Genomic DNA, 18,964 nt, shown 5'->3' with positions numbered 1-18,964 from the left:
ATGCTAATTCACTCACTATTAGTAAAATTGCATTAGGCGTCAGTATATGTTAAAGTAGCAGACACTAAACTTATTTTGTGCGTTTCTGAATGAATTATAATATATTATGAATTTTATCATACAGTAATCCATTTGAGGAGCTGAAAATCATAAGGGCCTAAAGCATGTCACTGTCGATTGTGAGATTGTACCATTTATTCACGCTTCTGAAATCCGTTGATGTAATGGTGAGTCAGGTTTATCTGTTCTGTAGGCCCACAGTGCATATATGAAAATTCACAAAAAGCTGTATCACCGGTTTCTCCGATATTCGCTTAAATGCGGGACTGATGGGGGATTGCTTCAGGCCCTTATGGATACCAGAGCCTCATTTGTATTCTAGTCAAGTGACCATGTTGATAGCCATTATGAGTTTCATCATTTCCACAAACGGCACTTTTTGTTTGGAGTTAGTTGTTTACTGTGCAGTGCAAACAGGAACTAAATTGCACCTATTAATGCAAACAGAAAAGTAAAGCTGTGACAATAGGTCGTGAGTTGTGCTTGTGTAGCGCAGTCGGTAGAGCACTTTCCCGCGAAAGGCCAAGGCCCCGCGTTTGCGTCTCGATCCGGCACACAGTTTTAATCCCCCAGGAAGTTTGATAACAGCGCACACTCCGCTGCAAAGTGAAAATCTAATTCTAGGAACAGAAAAGTAATTTACCAGGAAAAGTTACACGCTAAGGAACTAGGGCTTCCCAGAAAACATACTTTGATTGAGAGTGTAACGAAATGAAATAAGCATGACTTCAAGCGAACATTTAGTAAGGAAGTGTACAGTTAACACAAGTTGTTGTATGGGTGAAGCGTAAGAATATCTGATTTTCAGCATGGAAGTAAATTCGTGAATGTCTCCTAGGGATCTTGAACATTTTTCCGAGTAACTGGGAAGCATATTACACGGTTATTGCCCTAAAATGTACTTAGTTATGTACAAAACAACAAAATTCCACAAAACAATTCTTCCTTTTGTCAGATAAGTTATACATCTTATGATTATTATTAATGTTGTTATTATTACTGGCAGTGGTTGTAGTTGTATAAATTTGTTGATAAGCATAACTGTTACACAGCAGATGATATTACATTCAAACTCTCAGATTTATCTTAACCTAAAAATTTGTGAACACCTAGAACGTATACTCATGAGCTGCCACTGTAATGGACTTCATTAATTAACAAAATAAGTTTCCTACAGGAGTCCGACATCACTGTGATTATTTCTGCGAATAAATCCGTCTATATCGCCTACTAAATTTTTTGATCACGGCTGCTTAGGCTGCTGGCATCATCAGGTGTCAAAAACTTAGAACTTGCAAAACAGTGCCAATTTCAAAAACCAATGCCTACTCGCGCATGAACTAACGCACCGAGTGGGCATAGATTTTTAATACTGGAACTGAGTCTTGTTTTGCACGTTCAAAAATTTTCATGTTTGATGAAGGGTGTACAAGAAGCTACGTAATAAAATATTAAGCCATCTAGATGGTTTATTCGTGGGAGTGGTGGTCTCCCTGCGACATCCTGCTTCTTCCTCCACTAGTTCTCCGCCACTTTTGGCAGCCAGACTGTGGAATTGCCGTCCTATACGAAGGTTGCCGTTAACAACATAACACAAACGGCTGCGTCTGGAATGGTGCCCTGACCAGGAAGTATAGAGTGTTGTTGAAAGGCGTCACACTGTGTTCAGCGAAGTATCACAGTTATGCAGTAAACCGGATGACCATCATAGGTGAGTATAATGGCTACCTGGGAAGAGGTACAATTCTTCCAAAGTGTAGAGGAGTACAGCGGTATGACTCCTGACATCACAGTGTGGTGACCCACAGAGAATGAGATCACGTTGGGCCCACGAGAATTACGAGCCCCGCAACGAACTTGTGACGTCACACTAGTCGACTTGACCGCCATACTTCGCGAACGCTCTGCTCCGTGCAGAGACCACGGGACATCAATATGACGATGAAAAGGTACTCAGTAATTGTTGTATGCTATCGAGAGCTTGCATACCTTTTGAAAGAGCAGTTAAGAATTATTACACCTGTCTGAAGTAGTTACTCGCTCCCCAGCAGAGGTGGGTTCTGGCAGTCGTAAGAGTTGCAGTGTCGTGCTGTGACATGCACTGCATCTTGTCTTTCTCGTGGGCCTCGCTTCGAGTCACGACTGACAGTGATTGTAAGAATTGTGACAGCACTGGGGTACATCACGGACATCCTGCGACCTCATGTGCTATGTCCCACGTGACAGTACTGTGGTTCCATTTCCAGCTCATCCAAACATGGCAAGAGTCTATGAACGATATGCATGATGTGTAGGTACTCCTATTGCCAGCAATATTCTCGATCTGTCTCCAATACAACATGTGTGGGACTATCCCGTACAACAACTCCATCTCAGTGCCAGTATCTGGGATACCAAGGAACAGGTACAACAGTTGTGGGTCGTCTTGCCTCAGGAGAGGATACAGCGCCTTTATGGCATCCTTCTCAGCCGAATCAGTGCCTGTAATCAGACCAGATGGGGTGCACCGCCGAACTGATATGTGGGCTCATACCGCTAAACCGAGCGAGGTTGTGCAGTGGTTAGCACAGTGGATTCGCATTCGAGAACACGACATTTCAAGACCTAATCGGGACAGGCGGATTTAGATTTTTTCCTGATTTCCCTAAACCACTCCAGGCGAATGTTGGGATGGTTACTTTGAAAATGGCACGCACGATTTCCTTCCCCATCCTTTCTTACTCCGAGCTTGTGCTCTGTCTCCAATAATCGCTCTCCTTTTTTCATACTACTAAGTGCTTTGTAAAAGTGACTCGATTTTGAAACACTGAAATAACATCACATACACTACTGGCCATTAAAATTGCTACAACAAGAAAAAATGCAGATGATAAACGGGTATTCATTGGACAAATTTATTACACTAGAACTGACATGTGATTACATTTTCACGCAATTTGGGTGCATAGATCCTGAGAAATCAGTACCCAGAACAAGCACCTCTGGCCGTTATAACGGCCTTGATACGCCTGGGCATTGAGTCAAACAGAGCTTGGATGGCGTGTACAGGTACAGCTGCCCATGCAGCTTCAACACGATACCACAGTTCATCAAGAGTAGTGACTAGCGTATTGTGACGAGCGAGTTGCTCGGCCACCATTGACCAGACGTTTTCAATTGGTGAGAGATCTGGAGAATGTGCTGGCCAAGGCAGCAGTCGAACATTTTCTGTATCCAGAAAGGCCCGTACAGGACCTGCAACATGAGGTCGTGCATTATCCTGCTGAAATGTAGGGTTTCGCAAGGATCGAATGAAGGGTAGAGCCACGGGTTGTAACACATCTGAAATGTAACGTCCACTCTTCAAAGTGCCGTCAATGCGAACAAGAGGTTACCGGGATGTCTAACCAATGGCACCCCATACCATCACGCCGGGTGATACACCAGTATGGCGATGGCGAAGTCGCCAAACACGGATGCGACCATCATGATGCTGTAAACAAAACCTGGATTCATCCGAAAAAATGACGTTCTCCCATTCGTGCACCCAGGTTCGTCGTTGAGTACACCATCGCAGGCGCTCCTGTCTGTGATGCAGCGTCAAGGATAACCGCAGCCATGGCCGCCGAGCTGATAGTCTATCCTGCTGCAAACGTCGTCGAACTGTTCGTGCAGATGATTGTTGTCTTGCAAACGTCCCCATCTCTTGACTCAGGGATCGAGACGTGGCTGCACGATCCTTTACAGCCATGCGCATGTCATTCAACTCGACTACTAGTGATAGGTCGGCCGTGGTGGCCGAGCGGTTCTAGGCGCTACAGTCTGGAACCACGCGACCGCTACGGTCGCAGGTTCGAATCCTGCCTCGGGTATGGATGTGTGTCTGTCCTTAGGTTAGTTAGGTTTAAGTAGTTCTAAGTTCTAGGGGACTGATGACCTCAGAAGTTAAGTCCAATAGTGCTCAGAGCCATTTTTTGCTAGTGATACTAGGCCGTTGGGATACAGCACGGCGTTCCGTATTACCCTCCTGAACCCACCGATTCCACATTCCGCTAACAGTCATTGGATCTCGACCAACGCGAGCAGCAATGTCACGATACGATAAACCGCAATCGCGATAGGCTACAATCAGACCTTTATCAAAGTCGGAAACGTGATGGTACGCATTTCTCCTCCTTACACGAGGCATCACAACAACGTTTCACCAGGCAGCGCCGTTCAACTGCTGTTTGTGTATGAGAAATCGGTTGGAAACTTTCCTCATGTCAGCACGTTGTAGGTGTCACCACCGGCGCCAACCTCGGGTGAATGCTCTGTAAAGCTAATCATTTGCATATCAATGCATCTTCTTCTTGTCGGTTAAATTTCGCGTCTGTACCACGCCATCTCGTGGTGTAGCAATTTTAATGGCCAGTAGTGTACTATCTCAACCCATGAACGTGTTTTTTCGTTGCTCCTCCTCTTTTGGGTGCTTCATCTTTTTGACAGCCAGTGTACAACAACGCAGGAATAGTGAAGCAAGTGCGGCATGTCAAGTTCAGCCTGAAATGTACAACCCGTATTGAGTAAATTTGACGAAATCTACAGAAAATTCACAATTCATTTATTCTAATACCACATATTTCTTCTTATTTCTAAGTATACTGCCGATATTTCAAGATCGATAAACATCTTTCGCATTATATTAGCATCATTCGCACTCATGCTCATTTCTTTCGTGTTACCGAGCAACAAACTAAAAATACTATGTAACCAACCTGTACGCGTCTCCCTTACAGCTACCGTTTCTGCAATGTCTGCACTTCAAACTTATCATTTCTCAGTACTTAGCCTGGATGAAAGAAGGCGTAAGTATTCATATCAATTTATACAAGAATGAAGATAAGACAGTTCAAATATTAAAATTGTGTGGGTTTTGTATTTCTTTTTCGACCCAATACTGAGTCTTTTCATCATTTAATACCACACCAAAAGCACATCCGTCTTGAGGTACTACAAAACACAGTATTATGGACTTTTGCCGTCTACAAAACAAAGATTCTATAGGGCATAAATAGGAATTCAAGATCATCTGCTGATACAAGAAATTTTGTCTGCTCAGTTTTTTTCGTAACATCAAAAGAGTCATCCGATAAAAGCAAGCGAGGCCGCATAGGAATCTGGTTGGGTGGCGATTCAAAGTTCCGTGCAGCCACCCATCCCGTAATATCCACTAAATACCTTAAGGAGGATGACTGGACGGTTCCTCCATAATCCAAGTGTTACTCGTAATCTACATGTTAGCTCAAGAAAAATGTGAGTATCTCTGGATTAAGTTAGGGCAACGTAAATCACATTTTCAGTTTTACGTCGTGAATCGGAGAACCCGATACAAAATAATTTAGAACACGATCCAGATACATCAACATTACAACTTGTATATTTTATAGAAGATTCAGTAAAAGTACGTTGATAAAGCATAATCCTAACATAAAATTAACTACACTCCTGGAAATTGAAATAAGAACACCGTGAATTCATTGTCCCAGGAAGGGGAAACTTTATTGACACATTCCTGGGGTCAGATACATCACATGATCACACTGACAGAACCACAGGCACATAGACACAGGCAACAGAGCATGCACAATGTCGGCACTAGTACAGTGTATATCCATCTTTCGCAGAAATGCAGGCTGCTATTCTCCCATGGAGACGATCGTAGAGATGCTGGATGTAGTCCTGTGGAACGGCTTGCCATGCCATTTCCACCTGGCGCCTCAGTTGGACCAGCGTTCGTGCTGGACGTGCAGACCGCGTGAGACGACGCTTCATCCAGTCCCAAACATGCTCAATGGGGGACAGATCCGGAGATCTTGCTGGCCAGGGTAGTTGACTTACACCTTCTAGAGCACGTTGGGTGGCACGGGATACATGCGGACGTGCATTGTCCTGTTGGAACAGCAAGTTCCCTTGCCGGTCTAGGAATGGTAGAACGATGGGTTCGATGACGGTTTGGATGTACCGTGCACTATTCAGTGTCCCCTCGACGATCACCAGTGGTGTACGGCCAGTGTAGGAGATCGCTCCCCACACCATGATGCCGGGTGTTGGCCCTGTGTGCCTCGGTCGTATGCAGTCCTGATTGTGGCGCTCACCTGCACGGCGCCAAACACGCATACGACCATCATTGGCACCAAGGCAGAAGCGACTCTCATCGCTGAAGACGACACGTCTCCATTCGTCCCTCCATTCACGCCTGTCGCGACACCACTGGAGGCGGGCTGCACGATGTTGGGGCGTGAGCGGAAGACGGCCTAACGGTGTGCGGGACCGTAGCCCAGCTTCATGGAGACGGTTGCGAATGGTCCTCGCCGATACCCCAGGAGCAACAGTGTCCCTAATTTGCTGGGAAGTGGCGGTGCGGTCCCCTACGGCACTGCGTAGGATCCTACGGTCTTGGCGTGCATCCGTGCGTCGCTGCGGTCCGGTCCCAGGTCGACGGGCACGTGCACCTTCCGCCGACCACTGGCGACAACATCGATGTACTGTGGAGACCTCACGCCCCACGTGTTGAGCAATTCGGCGGTACGTCCACCCGGCCTCCCGCATGCCCACTATACGCCCTCGCTCAAAGTCCGTCAACTGCACATACGGTTCACGTCCACGCTGTCGCGGCATGCTACCAGTGTTAAAGACTGCGATGGAGCTCCGTATGCCACGGCAAACTGGCTGACACTGACGGCGGCGGTGCACAAATGCTGCGCAGCTAGCGCCATTCGACGGCCAACACCGCGGTTCCTGGTGTGTCCGCTGTGTCGTGCGTGTGATCATTGCTTGTACAGCCCTCTCGCAGTGTCCGGAGCAAGTATGGTGGGTCTGACACACCGGTGTCAATGTGTTCTTTTTTCCATTTCCAGGAGTGTATTTTCTGAGAAACAATTATTTATGTGTTACTGATGTAGTTCTCAGTTTTGTTCACTTGTGAAATCGAGAATATTTAGAGGTATTGTTATAATTAAACTTACTGTTTTCTATTATTTAAAACATAAAATCAACATAAAACTTTCCTACAGTTCGGTTTTATGAAATTTTAGGTAATTATAATTCTTTGCCCAAAGACAATGACTATACCGATTATATCAACCATATAAACATACCTTTGTATTAAAACTAAATGTTCTTGTTCGCTTGGAAAATGTGTTTCATTTTTGGCGAGAGACAGTTGGAAGTTAGTAGTTCTTGTCAAGTAGTGTGGTAATTTGTGGAAACTGCAAAATATGGAATAAAATATTTTGAAGAGAAGATACATTCATCTACACATCTACATGATTACTCTGTTATTCACAATAAAGTGCCTGGCACAGGGTTCAATGAACCACCTTCATGCTGTCTCTCTACCGTTCCACTCTCGAAAGGCGCACGGGAAAAACGAGCACTTAAATTTTTCTGTGCGAGCCCTGATTTTTCTTATTTTATTGTGATTATCATTTCTCCCTATGTAGGCAGGTGCCAACAGAATGTTTTCGCAATATGAGGAGAAAACTGGTGATTGAAATTTCATGAGAAGATCCCGTCGCAATGAAAAATGCCTTTGTTTTAATGATTGCCACTCCAATTTACGTTTCATGTCTCTGGCACTATCTCCCCTACAATACAAAACGAGATTTGTACTTTTTCGATGTCATCTGTCAGTCCCGTCTGATGCGGATCCCACATCGCACAGCATTACTCCAGAAGTGTGGTGTAAGCAGTCTCTTTAGTAGACCTGTTGCACCTTCTAAGTGTTCTGCCAATGACTCGCAGTTTTTGGTTGGCTCTACACACAATACTATCTATGTGATCGTCCCAATTTAGGGTATTTGTAGTTGTAATCCTGAAGTATTTAGTTCTATTTACAGCCTTAAGATTTGTGCGACTTATCTCGCAATCGAAATTTAGTGAATTTCTTCTAGTACTTGTGTGAATAGTTTCACACTTTTCTTTATTCAGTGTCAACTGCCAGTTTTCGCACCATACAGTTATCTTAACAATTTTACAATTCGTTATGGTCATGTGATGACTTTACAAGATGGTAAATGACAGAATCATCTGGAAACAGTCTAATAGGGCTACTCAGATTGTTTCCTATGTTGTTAATATAGATCAGGAACAACAGAGGGCCTACAACACTTCCTTGGGGAACGCCGGACATTATTTCTGTTTTACTCGATGACTTTCCATCTATTACTACGAAATGTGACCTTTCTGACAGGAAATCACGAATCGAGTCGCACAATTGAGGCGATATTCCATAGGCATGCAGTTTGGTTAGAAAAGGCATGTAAGGAACAGTGTCGACATCCTTCTGGAAATCTTAAAATATGGAATCAATTTGAAATCCTCTGTCGATAGTGTTGTGGCGTAACAAGCTAGCTACGCCACACTGAGAAGGGAGCCGAAAGGCACGCGCTAAGCTACAGCAGGATGGCTTGAAGTCTGGAACAGGATACGTATTGAATACTATAAAGAAAATACGTAGCTTTGGAATATACTTAACTTTTAATCAATCCTTGTGATACATCTCTCTTGACTATACAAATGAGACTCGTAAGATACATGTACTGTGACAATTGGCGCCTTGCTAAGTCGTAGCCATTAACTTAGCTGAAGGCTATTCTAACTATCTCTCGGCAAATGAGAGCAAAGGCTTCGTCCGTGTAGTCGCTAGCAACGTCGTCGTACAACTGGGGCGAGTGCTCGTACGTCTCTCGAGACCTGCCTTGTGGTGGCGCTCGGTCTGCGATCACACAGTGGCGACACGCGGGTTCGACATGCACTAATGGACCGCGGCCGATTTAAGCTACCACCTAGCAAGTGTGGTGTCTGGCAGTGACACCACAGATAGCATTCATTTCTTCATGAGTATAAAGAGCTAGTTGTGTTTCGCAAGAACGATATTTTCTGAATCCGTGCTGACTACGTATCAATAAATCGTGTTCTTAGAGATACTTCATAATGTTCGAATACAGTATACGTTCCAAAACCCTACTGCAAATCGACGTTAGTGACATGGGCCTATAATTCAACGGATTACTCCTTCTTTCCTTTTTGCGTATTGGTGTGACATGAGCAATTTTCCAGTCTTTACGTAAGGATCTTTCTGTGAGCGAGCGGTTGTATATAATTGTTAAATATGGAGCAGTTGTATCAGCATACTCTGAGAGGAACCTGACTGCTATACAATCTGGACCGGAAGCCTTCCTTTTATTAAGTGATTTAAGCTGCTCTGCGACACCGAGGATATCTATTTCTATGTTATTCATCTTGGTAGTTGTTCTTGATTGGAATTCAGGAATATTTACTTCGTTTTCTTTGGTGAAGGAGTTTCGGAATATCGTGTTTATTAACTCTGCTTTAGTGACATTGTCCCCCTTCTTGCAGCAGTGTACCGTAGGTCTCTAGAAGGGTGTAGCGTTCCAAAAGATTGAAAAAGGGCACAGGTCATCCCCGTTTTCAAGAAGGAACGTCGATCACATGTGCAGAACTATAGACCTATATCTCTAACATCGATCAGTTGTAGAATTTTGGAACACGTATTATGTTCGACTATAATGACTTTTCTGGAGACTAGAAATCTACTCTATAGGAATCAGCATGGGTTTCGAAAAAGACGATCGTGTGAAACCCAGCTCGCGCTATTCGTCCACGAGATTCAGTGGGCCATGGACACTGGCTCCCAGGTAGACGCCGTGTTTCTTGACTTCCGTAAGGCGTTCGATACAGCTCCCCACAGTCGTTTAATGAACAAAGTAAGAGCATATGGACTATCAGACCAATTGTGTGATTGAATTGAAGAGTTCATAGATAACAGAACACAGCATGTCATTCTCAATGGAGAGAAGTCTTCCGAAGTAAATTTCAGGCGTGCCGAAGGGGAATGTCGTAGGACCTTTGCTATTCACAATATATATAAAGGACCTTGTGAATAACATCGGAAGTTCACTGAGGCTTTTTGTGGATGATGCTGTAGTATATCGAGAGGTTTTAACAATGGAAAATTGTACTAGAATGCAGGAGGATCTGCAACGAATTGACGCATGGTGCAGGAAATGGCAATTCAGTCTCGATGTAGACAAGTGTAATGTGCTGCGAATACATACAAAGATCCTTTATCATTCAGCTACAATATAGCAGGTCAGCAACTGAAAGCAGTTAATTCCATAAAGTATCTGGGAGTAGGCATTAAGAGTGATTTAAAATGGAATGACCATATAAAATTAATCGTCGGTAAAGCAGATGCCAGACTGAGATTCATTGGAAGAATCCTAAGGAAATGCAGTCCGAAAACAAAGGAAGTATGTACAGTACGCTTGTTCGCCCACTGCTTGAATACCGCTCAGCAGTGTGGGATCCGTACCACATAGGGTTGAAAGAAGAGATAGAGAAGATCCAACGGAGACCAGCGCGCTTCGTTACAGGATTACTTAGTAATCGCGACAGCGTTACGGAGATGACAGATAAACTCCAGTGGAAGACTCTGCAGGAGAGACGCTCAGTAGCTCGGTACGGGCTTTTGTTGAAGTTTCGAGAACATACCTTCACCGAGCAGTCAAGCAGTATATTGCTCCCCCCTACGCATATCTCGCGAAGAGACCATGAGGATAAAATCAGAGCGATTAGAGTGCACACAGAGGCATACCGACAATCTTTCTTCCCACGAAGAATATGAGATTGGAATAGAAGGGAGAACCGATAGAGATACTCAAGGTACCCTCCGCCACCCACCGTCAGGTGGCTTGCGGAGTATTGATGTAGATGTAGATGTATATGTAGACTCCACCGTTGTTATCGTGCAGTTAAGGCATTGACTGCGTCTTGCCACTGTTGTGCTTTATGTATGACCAGAATCTCTTTGGGTCTTCTGCCAGGTTTCGAGACAGAGTTTCGTTGTGGGAATTATTGAAAGCATCTCGCGTTGAAGTACGCGCTATATTTCGAACTTTGTCAGTATTGGCGACCTCAGGGATACATTCCTGCTTCATAGTATTACTGATTTGATTTGTGGATAAACAGAACATGGACACTTTTTCCAGCTTTAGCATAAAAGAATTATCGACCTATGACGACTGCACCAACATGAAGAACTCGCAACAAATGCTTAGAAATAAGTTGAGTAAAAAATCCTTTTACTGACTCTCTCTCTCTCTCTCTCTCTCTCTCTCTCTCTTTCTTTGCTTCATGTTTTTAACAACTGAGATCTAAATGTTCAAATGTGTGTAAATGCATGTGAAATCTTATGGGACTTAACTGCTAAGGTCATCAGTCCCTAAGCTTACACACTACTTAACCTAAATTATCCTAAGAACAAAAATACACCCATGCCCAAGGGAGGACTCGAATCTCCGCCGGGACCAGCCGCACAGTTCATGACTGCAGCGCCTTAGACGGCGGGCTAATCCTGCGCGGCACAACTGAGCTCTCTTACCCTCCTAAACACAAGCAGTAACTGTGCAAAACTGGGAGCGATTAACAACATTTTCATTAAATTTTCGTATATTTTATGATTCAAAAAGAGAGAATAGGCGTCAGAACCTGTATAACGTGCTACTCCAGCAGTAGATTAATCAGCAGAAGCGTGGAATTCTGAGGCTCGCTTCTGAGGGGACATCAGGACAATAGGTCCTTTCTTCAAACAACTTTCTTTACCGATGAAGTTACTTTTACATGTATGTTACTAGTTGCTGAGAGTCCGCGGTGTCTGAAGCAGATGGAAGATCAGAACATTCAGTGCGAGATTATTGGCGGGTACGTGTTCGATCCCTTCTCCAGTGAAGAAACCTTATCTACTAAAAGATACATTGAATTACTTGCCGAAGTGCTACCGGCTCTCCTAGAGGAAGCAGCGCTTGAAATACGTAGATGTTCATGGTATCACACTATTCGCTTGTTGCGAGGAAAGCATTCACCGAGCTGTTCCCTCGTCGGGGGGTCGGTCGTGAAGGCGTTACCAGTTGGCCTGAACATTCGTCTAATTTGATGTCGCAGGACTTTTTACTCTGTGGTAAACTAAAAGGTGAAGTCTGTGCACAAATTCCAACGAACCAAGAAAATTTGAAGCATCGCATTGGTGCAATGATATCGAACGAATCTCTTCATTCTTTCCAGACGTTCTTGCGCCAGCGACTAAAAACGTGTGTTAACAGTGAACAGTGGCATTTCGAGTACTTTATAACATACAAAAGGAATTTTAAAATAGTGTTTATCACTACATCCTTTTGTGATTTCCTTTTCGTTGTTGTTGCTGCTGTAATTTTATCGTATAAGAGCGTATCCCGAAATCAAACTCATGACGTGAAGTTGTTAGCTAAGAATTTTTATATCTCGATTCCTTGTTTGACAAAACGACTCAGTAGTGGACGTGCACTTTTCTTTCATGGCTCTGGCAGAAGCAAGAGCAGAGCTGTTACAGTAACTAAGTGATGAATTATCCTTGGATGGCATGTCGTTTTCCTTCCAGTTGGTGTTTCGGTGGAAACAGATAAAACTAAGAGTGATCAGTATCGGTTTTAAATTGAACTTTTTCTCCACTGTTCCTCTCTTGGAAATAGAGCCGCTTAGCTGTGACAAATTGGAGCTCTCCATTAGCCCGACGCGCCAGTTTTGTATAACAGCACGAGCTTCCGCATAAGACAACAACCTGATTCATCATCAAACCAAAACCAGTTAAATGTCAAGTTCTAAATAGAGCAGTTTCTCAGAAACTACTAATTGGATTTTGAAGACTGAAACGCTGTTGAATTCGTCTCTTTCAGAAATACAATACTAGCAGTATATCAATGTAAATAATATAGCTACGAAATGACACTGTACGTCATTCAGCGAGTACTTTTCCACAATTCATTATGGTGACAACATATTTGCGATGTCTTAAACAGAAGTAACTCAGCTGAGGTGCTTACCTGAATGTCCCTCTATAATTAAACATTTGACTGTGCAATGCTTTCGGCTTGACTTATTAAAAAATACCAGGGCTAAAACGAATAACTGCTTCAGAGGCGAACAAGATACTTGTGTGGTGTAGAAAGAAGTTCGCAGTAACCGCTTACAGGGGGACCATACAAACTTCCCCTCAGCAATGTGATCCATATGGCATGGTGTGTAGCGCACGACTAGGACTGCAACATATGTAAACAGGAAGACGTAACTGCCAACCGTTGTCGAGAAAATCGAGTTTGAAAATTTTACAGTTCTATGGTCGCTAGTTTTCATCGAATCCGTAGACAAGTGAGCAAGGGCTTACTTTCATAAACGTGGAGTGTCTGGATCGAATTTCTTTGTTGGTACTTCTTATTCATTTTCTTTCCCCACGTAATTCTAACACAGATTTAGAATGACTGTGCATGATTCATTTATTATTTTCATTTACTATTATGGTAATCTTTACCCTGAAAAATCTGAATTTTGGAGGTAGTTACCCATTAGAACTACACTGAAGCGCCAAAGAAACTGGTGTAGGCATGGGAAATCAAATACAGAGATATGTGAACAGGCAGAATACGGCGCTGCGGTCGGCAACGCCTATATGAGACAAGTGTCTGGTGCAGTTGTTAGATCTGTTACTGGCGCTGCAGTCGCAGCTTATCAAGATTTAAGTGAGTGAACGTGGCGTTATAGCCGGTCCACGAGCGATGGGACACAGCATCTCCGAGTTAGTGATGAACTGGGGAATTTCCTGTATGACTATTTCACTACTGTACCGTGAATATCAGTAATCCGGTAAAACATCAAATCTCCGACACTGCTGCGGCCGGAAAAAGATCCTGCGAGAATGGAACCAACGACGACTGAAGAGAATCGTTCAACTTGACGGAAGTGCAATCCTTCTGCAAATTGCAGCCGATTTCAATGTTGGGACATCAACAAGTGTCAGCGTGCGAACCATTCAACAAAGCATCATCGATATGGGCTTTCGGAGTCGAATGTCCACCCGTGTACCCTTGACGATTGCACGACACAGAGCTTTACGCCTCGTCTGCGCCCATCAGCACGAGATTGGACTGTTGATGACTGGAAATATGTTGCCTGGTCGGATGCCTCGTTTCAAATTGCATCGAGCGGATGGACGTGTACGGGTATGGAGACAAGCTCATGAATCCATGGACACTGCATGTCAGCAGGGGATTGTTCAAACTGATGGAGGCTCTGTAATGGCGTGGAGCCTTTGTAGTCGGAATGATATGGGATCCCTGATACGTCAAGATACGACTCTGACAGGTGACACGAACGTAAGCATGCTGTCTGACCATCTGCTTCCATTCATGTCCATTGTGTATTCCCACGGACTTGGACAATTCCAGCAAAGCAATGTGACACCCCATACGTCCGGAATTGCTACAGAGTGGCTGCAGGTACACTCTTTTGAGTTTAAACACTTCCTCTGGTCACCAAACTCCCCAGGCATGAACATTATTGAGCATATCTGTAACTCCTTGCAACGTGCTATCTCCAACCCCCCGTATTCTTACGAATTTATAGACAGCCCTGAAGGATTCATGGTGTCAGTTGCCTGCAGCACCACTTCAGACATTAGTTTCGTCCATGCCACGCCGTGCTGCGGCACTTCTGCGTGCTCGCGGGAGCCCTACACGATATTAGGTAGGTCTACCAGTTTCTTCGGCTCTTCAGTGTATATTCCTGCAGGTACGTTCCAACTCACCATTAGCCCGTTTACTCAGTATACGATTAGTACGTTTCGACACAGTATGAGCCCATTTTCCCGGTAGATGTTCAGTGACAGCAGGACTCAACGTATGAAAAAAATGGTTCAAATGGCTCTGAGCACTATGGGACTCAACTGCTGAGGTCATTAGTCCCCTAGAACTTAGAACTAGCTAAACCTAACTAACCTAAGGACATCACAAACATCCAGGCCCGAGGCAGGATTCGAACCTGCGACCGTAGCGGTCTTGCGGTTCCAGACTGCAGCGCCTTTAACCGCACGGCCACTTCGGCCGGCTCTCAACGTATGAACCAACTTTTCCGGTATTCCTGCACAGTCACTATAAGTCTGTTGTTAGAATAACGTGGGAATGAAGAAATAGAGAGTATCGGCAGCGAGGTTCGATCCACAGACACAGCGCTTATAACACTAAGTGCCTACTCGCTCAGTTGCATATTCCTGGAAAGTTATCAACTCCGCCATCTCTCTCCCCACATCCACCACTGCTGGCGGCTCACCTCCAACTGCGCAATGCTACGTGCTGTTAACAGCCAACTGCCCAACACTACAATGGCAGACAACAATGCAAACTAGCCACAGACTGCACACAGCACAGCCAGTGATTTTCATACAGAGCGCTACGTAACGTTGCCAATAAGAAAACATAAACAGCCAACTTACACAAAGCCTAAAATCCTATAATAAAATCTAAAATCCTGTCATAGAAATTAAAATTTTCAAATTGAATTTTCTCTGAAACGGTTGAGAGTTGAGTCTTTCTGTCTGGATATATTGAAATCCTATTCGTGCCCTAAATGAATGAAATGAGTGAGGGGAAGTTCGTACGGTCGCTTTTCAGCGCAGCATAGAACAGGAATTCGGAGCGCTACTGTCTCCCCAGCAACGTCATGGTGCTCTGGCAAATGGAAACGTTTTAGCGGGGACGGGACCACCTGTTAAATTTGTACCTACTTTAGTGGATAGATAGTCAAACAGGCTATGTTCGTCGACGTCACAACCTCCCCATACGGTTGAGAAGCGCAGCATTTGCTTAGCTGAGCCCTGCGGCGCGTCTGACGTCGTTGTTTGACTCACCTCCCTGGGTAGGCCGGTACTGCTGGTCGTAGACGCGGTACGCCATGGCGTGGGCTCGGAGCATGGTGTGCGCCGCCTGGTAGTCCCCAAAGCCGTGTGCGTTCACCGCCGGCGCCTTCATGCGGTACTGGCCGTAGCCCATGCAGATCGAGGTCGGCTCGTTAAACGTCAGCCACCACTTTACCTGTTCATACACAACAGACAAAATAGCAGGTTGACGTAAGTGCGATGCAGTTACAGGCCTCTCCCACAAAAAGATACATTATATGCGTATTGCGCTCCACAGCTTGTAATTGGCGTATTCGTTCCTATCTTGCTACTGTAGTCTTCAGACCGTAAACAGGTTTGGTGCAGCCCTCCACGCTATTCTGTCCTGTGCAAGCCTCTTCATCTCTACGTAATCCATTTTCAGATATTATAAGGATGGTACATACATCATCGTATAATGGTAATTAACAAGTACAAATAAATGAAAGCACATTTTTGAAGAATACAGCGATGTAATAAAGGATGTCGCTTCCATGTCAGTATCTGTCAGAGACACACATGTCGTGCTAGCCAAATACAAGCTGGAAAGATATATTGTCATTTCTTTTATTTCTGTTTACGCTCACGAAATCCAGGATAAATTAGCGTCTTACACAGGCCACCCGCGACATGATATTAGTAGCATAAGGAATACATGAAGAAAATTAATGGGCAAATATCTCTGCAATGGAAAAGCAGAGCAGATATAAAAATATGTAAGTTACACTCCCATACATTCATCATTAGGGGGGTGGAGTTCATAGCTTATAATACTGCACCGTTCAGAACGTAGTTAAATAAAGAAATGCTGACTGGAATATGTATGGATGCAATTACAACCTGAAACCAAACTTCACTGTTAGACATGTCAAGTGAAAAAGTCCTACCAGCAGAATCAACGTGGCACAAACAGCAACCAGAGTTATTATATTAGCACATTAAAGTGTGAGGTACTGGATAGCACTATTCCAATAGTGAAAGAGAATAATAAGTAAAAGGGAGACTGAGTATTTGAGGGAGAAGCCACATATTGCAGTGTAATAAGTATGTAATGTACTGAATCGACTGTGAGAAAGCTAAGTGGTGTAGACGTTATCTGAGAGACTCTATGATAATTATATCGTTGACTCAGAATATTACTCTCTCTGTGGTTTACTCGTAACTAGGGGTAACTAGAGTTTTCTGTTCGCTTCTTTTGATGTTATGTGGAGAATTGTACAAGAGACACAATAAACCGTTATTATTTCATGAGAACAAAGGTGAGCGTCACGACCTTTATTAGTATTTTGGGAAGTATTGAAATAGCAGAATTGTTTTAGATTGAATGCGACGTGTACGGGAAGAGACGTGGACAACAGCACTCGAACCTGCAATCTCATGTATGAATAGTTGTTAAAAATATCCAGCCATCTCTCCCAAGACTCTTCATACTCGCAACAAACAGTAATTCTTTTAACAGCACTATCAGAGACAATTTTATCACGTTGTTACGACCTTTTACTGCGAGCATAATACATCGACAGCAGACAAACAAAAAATAGACAAACACATAAAAGAATCTACCACAATATCGAAAACAAGGCAACGAAAAAAGTTTACAATATTTTTATAACATCAGTGAAATTATTCAAGAAAATTTTGTTTGTCATATATGTCTGCTCGTTCAACACTCTGTCTCGGAGTGTATTTCATGTTTGAAAAAATTTGTATCTTTTTCCAACAAATTCATTCCAACCCCTTATTGGATGTGTGTAATACCGCCATTTAAACTTCATACTGCGAAGAGGGTATTTTAAAGTTTTTATGTGTGCACCTAATACATAAGCGACACTTCGGTGTAAAAGCACTTTGTACCTTATCCTAAGTTTTCTAACAGTTTGCCCAATATAAGACCTGTCGCACTGCTGACATTCTATTTTGTACACACCAGATATGACATAAACGGAACCTTTCTCTTAACTATGCCACACCAACATTATTCAATATCTGAAATGATAACACGACAGTACTTTTCCTGAAAAGTAGACTAATTTTCTCAGACATAGTACCATAACAAGGTAGGACACAATATTAGTTTTATTCCCTTGATTGCTATGGTGGCACTGTTTTGCACTGTACTCTGGCTGAAATGTGTTGTTCGTATAGATCTCTGCATTCTACTGGTTCCTTTTTGCTTTGCGCACACTGCTATCCAGTTAACCTGTTTATACCTCACCTATACGTATCCAGCTCTTCTTGTACTTGTCTAATACCCTGTAAAGTTATTTTTTAACTTGAACATGATTGACGTATTTTTGTCAATGAATGTTTTCAATAGCTGCATTCCTATGTTTCTATATTCGTAATATGTATGGTTTTTTGTTCGCATTTCGTAATTACTACAGGGTATTGCTATTTTCATTTAAATTTCCTTTTTGTAATTGTAGTTTCATTTATAAAGCAGCTTTTCCTTGGGTCACAACTTCTTATAACTTATCGTTGATGGAGTTATTATCCCAGGGGGTGATACCTCTATCACTTGTATAATAAAGATACATTGTTTTTGTTGTAATGAAACTGGTCAGTGAGGGAAGTAGCACTAATGCACTCTGCTGACCGTTCTACTGGCCACGGAGAACTGTTACTCTGTTTCTTTACGTACCCATCGATGACGTGTACGTGTACTCCGTTACAATTACATCAGACTATGAAGTCTGGCTGCTTCACATTCTTTTTGCCAGTCAGCACTGTAGTTTGAATGTATAGAACTATACATGTTTCAGATTGATAACAGCAGCGATGGTTTCTGAAATTGCGTTTTTATGTTATCAGAGAGAAAGATGTTGGCACCGGAACTTAATACGCAATAGTTCAAAAAAATTACTGAACTAAAATATTTATCAACGCCCTCCTTTAAACCAGGCCTCGACGAAACGTCTATTAAAAAAAGTAACATCGAAGAAATACTGGAACTAATGCATTGTATAAGGTAGGCTCTCGAGAAAGAACGCGTAGTACTGCAGAGAAAGGCACTGGGTACTAATATGAAGATAATCTGAGACAGTTGAAGCCCTGAGGGAATATACTTGTATATAACATTGGGCATATCCTTCCGTAGATCTTTACAAAGTCACACCTGAGACT

General features: G+C 43.4%; 1 protein-coding gene across 2 annotated transcripts in view; it reads right to left on the bottom strand.

The window, feature by feature from the left end:
- Window positions 1–18,964, bottom strand: part of LOC126199275 (myrosinase 1-like) — a 338,624-nt gene that overhangs the window by 146,809 nt on the left and 172,851 nt on the right. For both annotated transcript variants that reach the window (XM_049936084.1, XM_049936085.1), the window contains exon 5: window positions 15,815–15,998. In XM_049936084.1, the coding sequence (XP_049792041.1) occupies window positions 15,815–15,998 (184 nt within the window). The remainder of the gene's footprint in view (window positions 1–15,814; window positions 15,999–18,964) is intronic.

This window comes from Schistocerca nitens, chromosome 8, assembly GCF_023898315.1.
Source record: "Schistocerca nitens isolate TAMUIC-IGC-003100 chromosome 8, iqSchNite1.1, whole genome shotgun sequence".
Taxonomy (NCBI): Eukaryota; Metazoa; Arthropoda; class Insecta; order Orthoptera; family Acrididae; genus Schistocerca; species Schistocerca nitens.
Note: the sequence above shows the minus strand (reverse complement) of the source record. Positions and strands in the feature narration are given on the sequence as shown.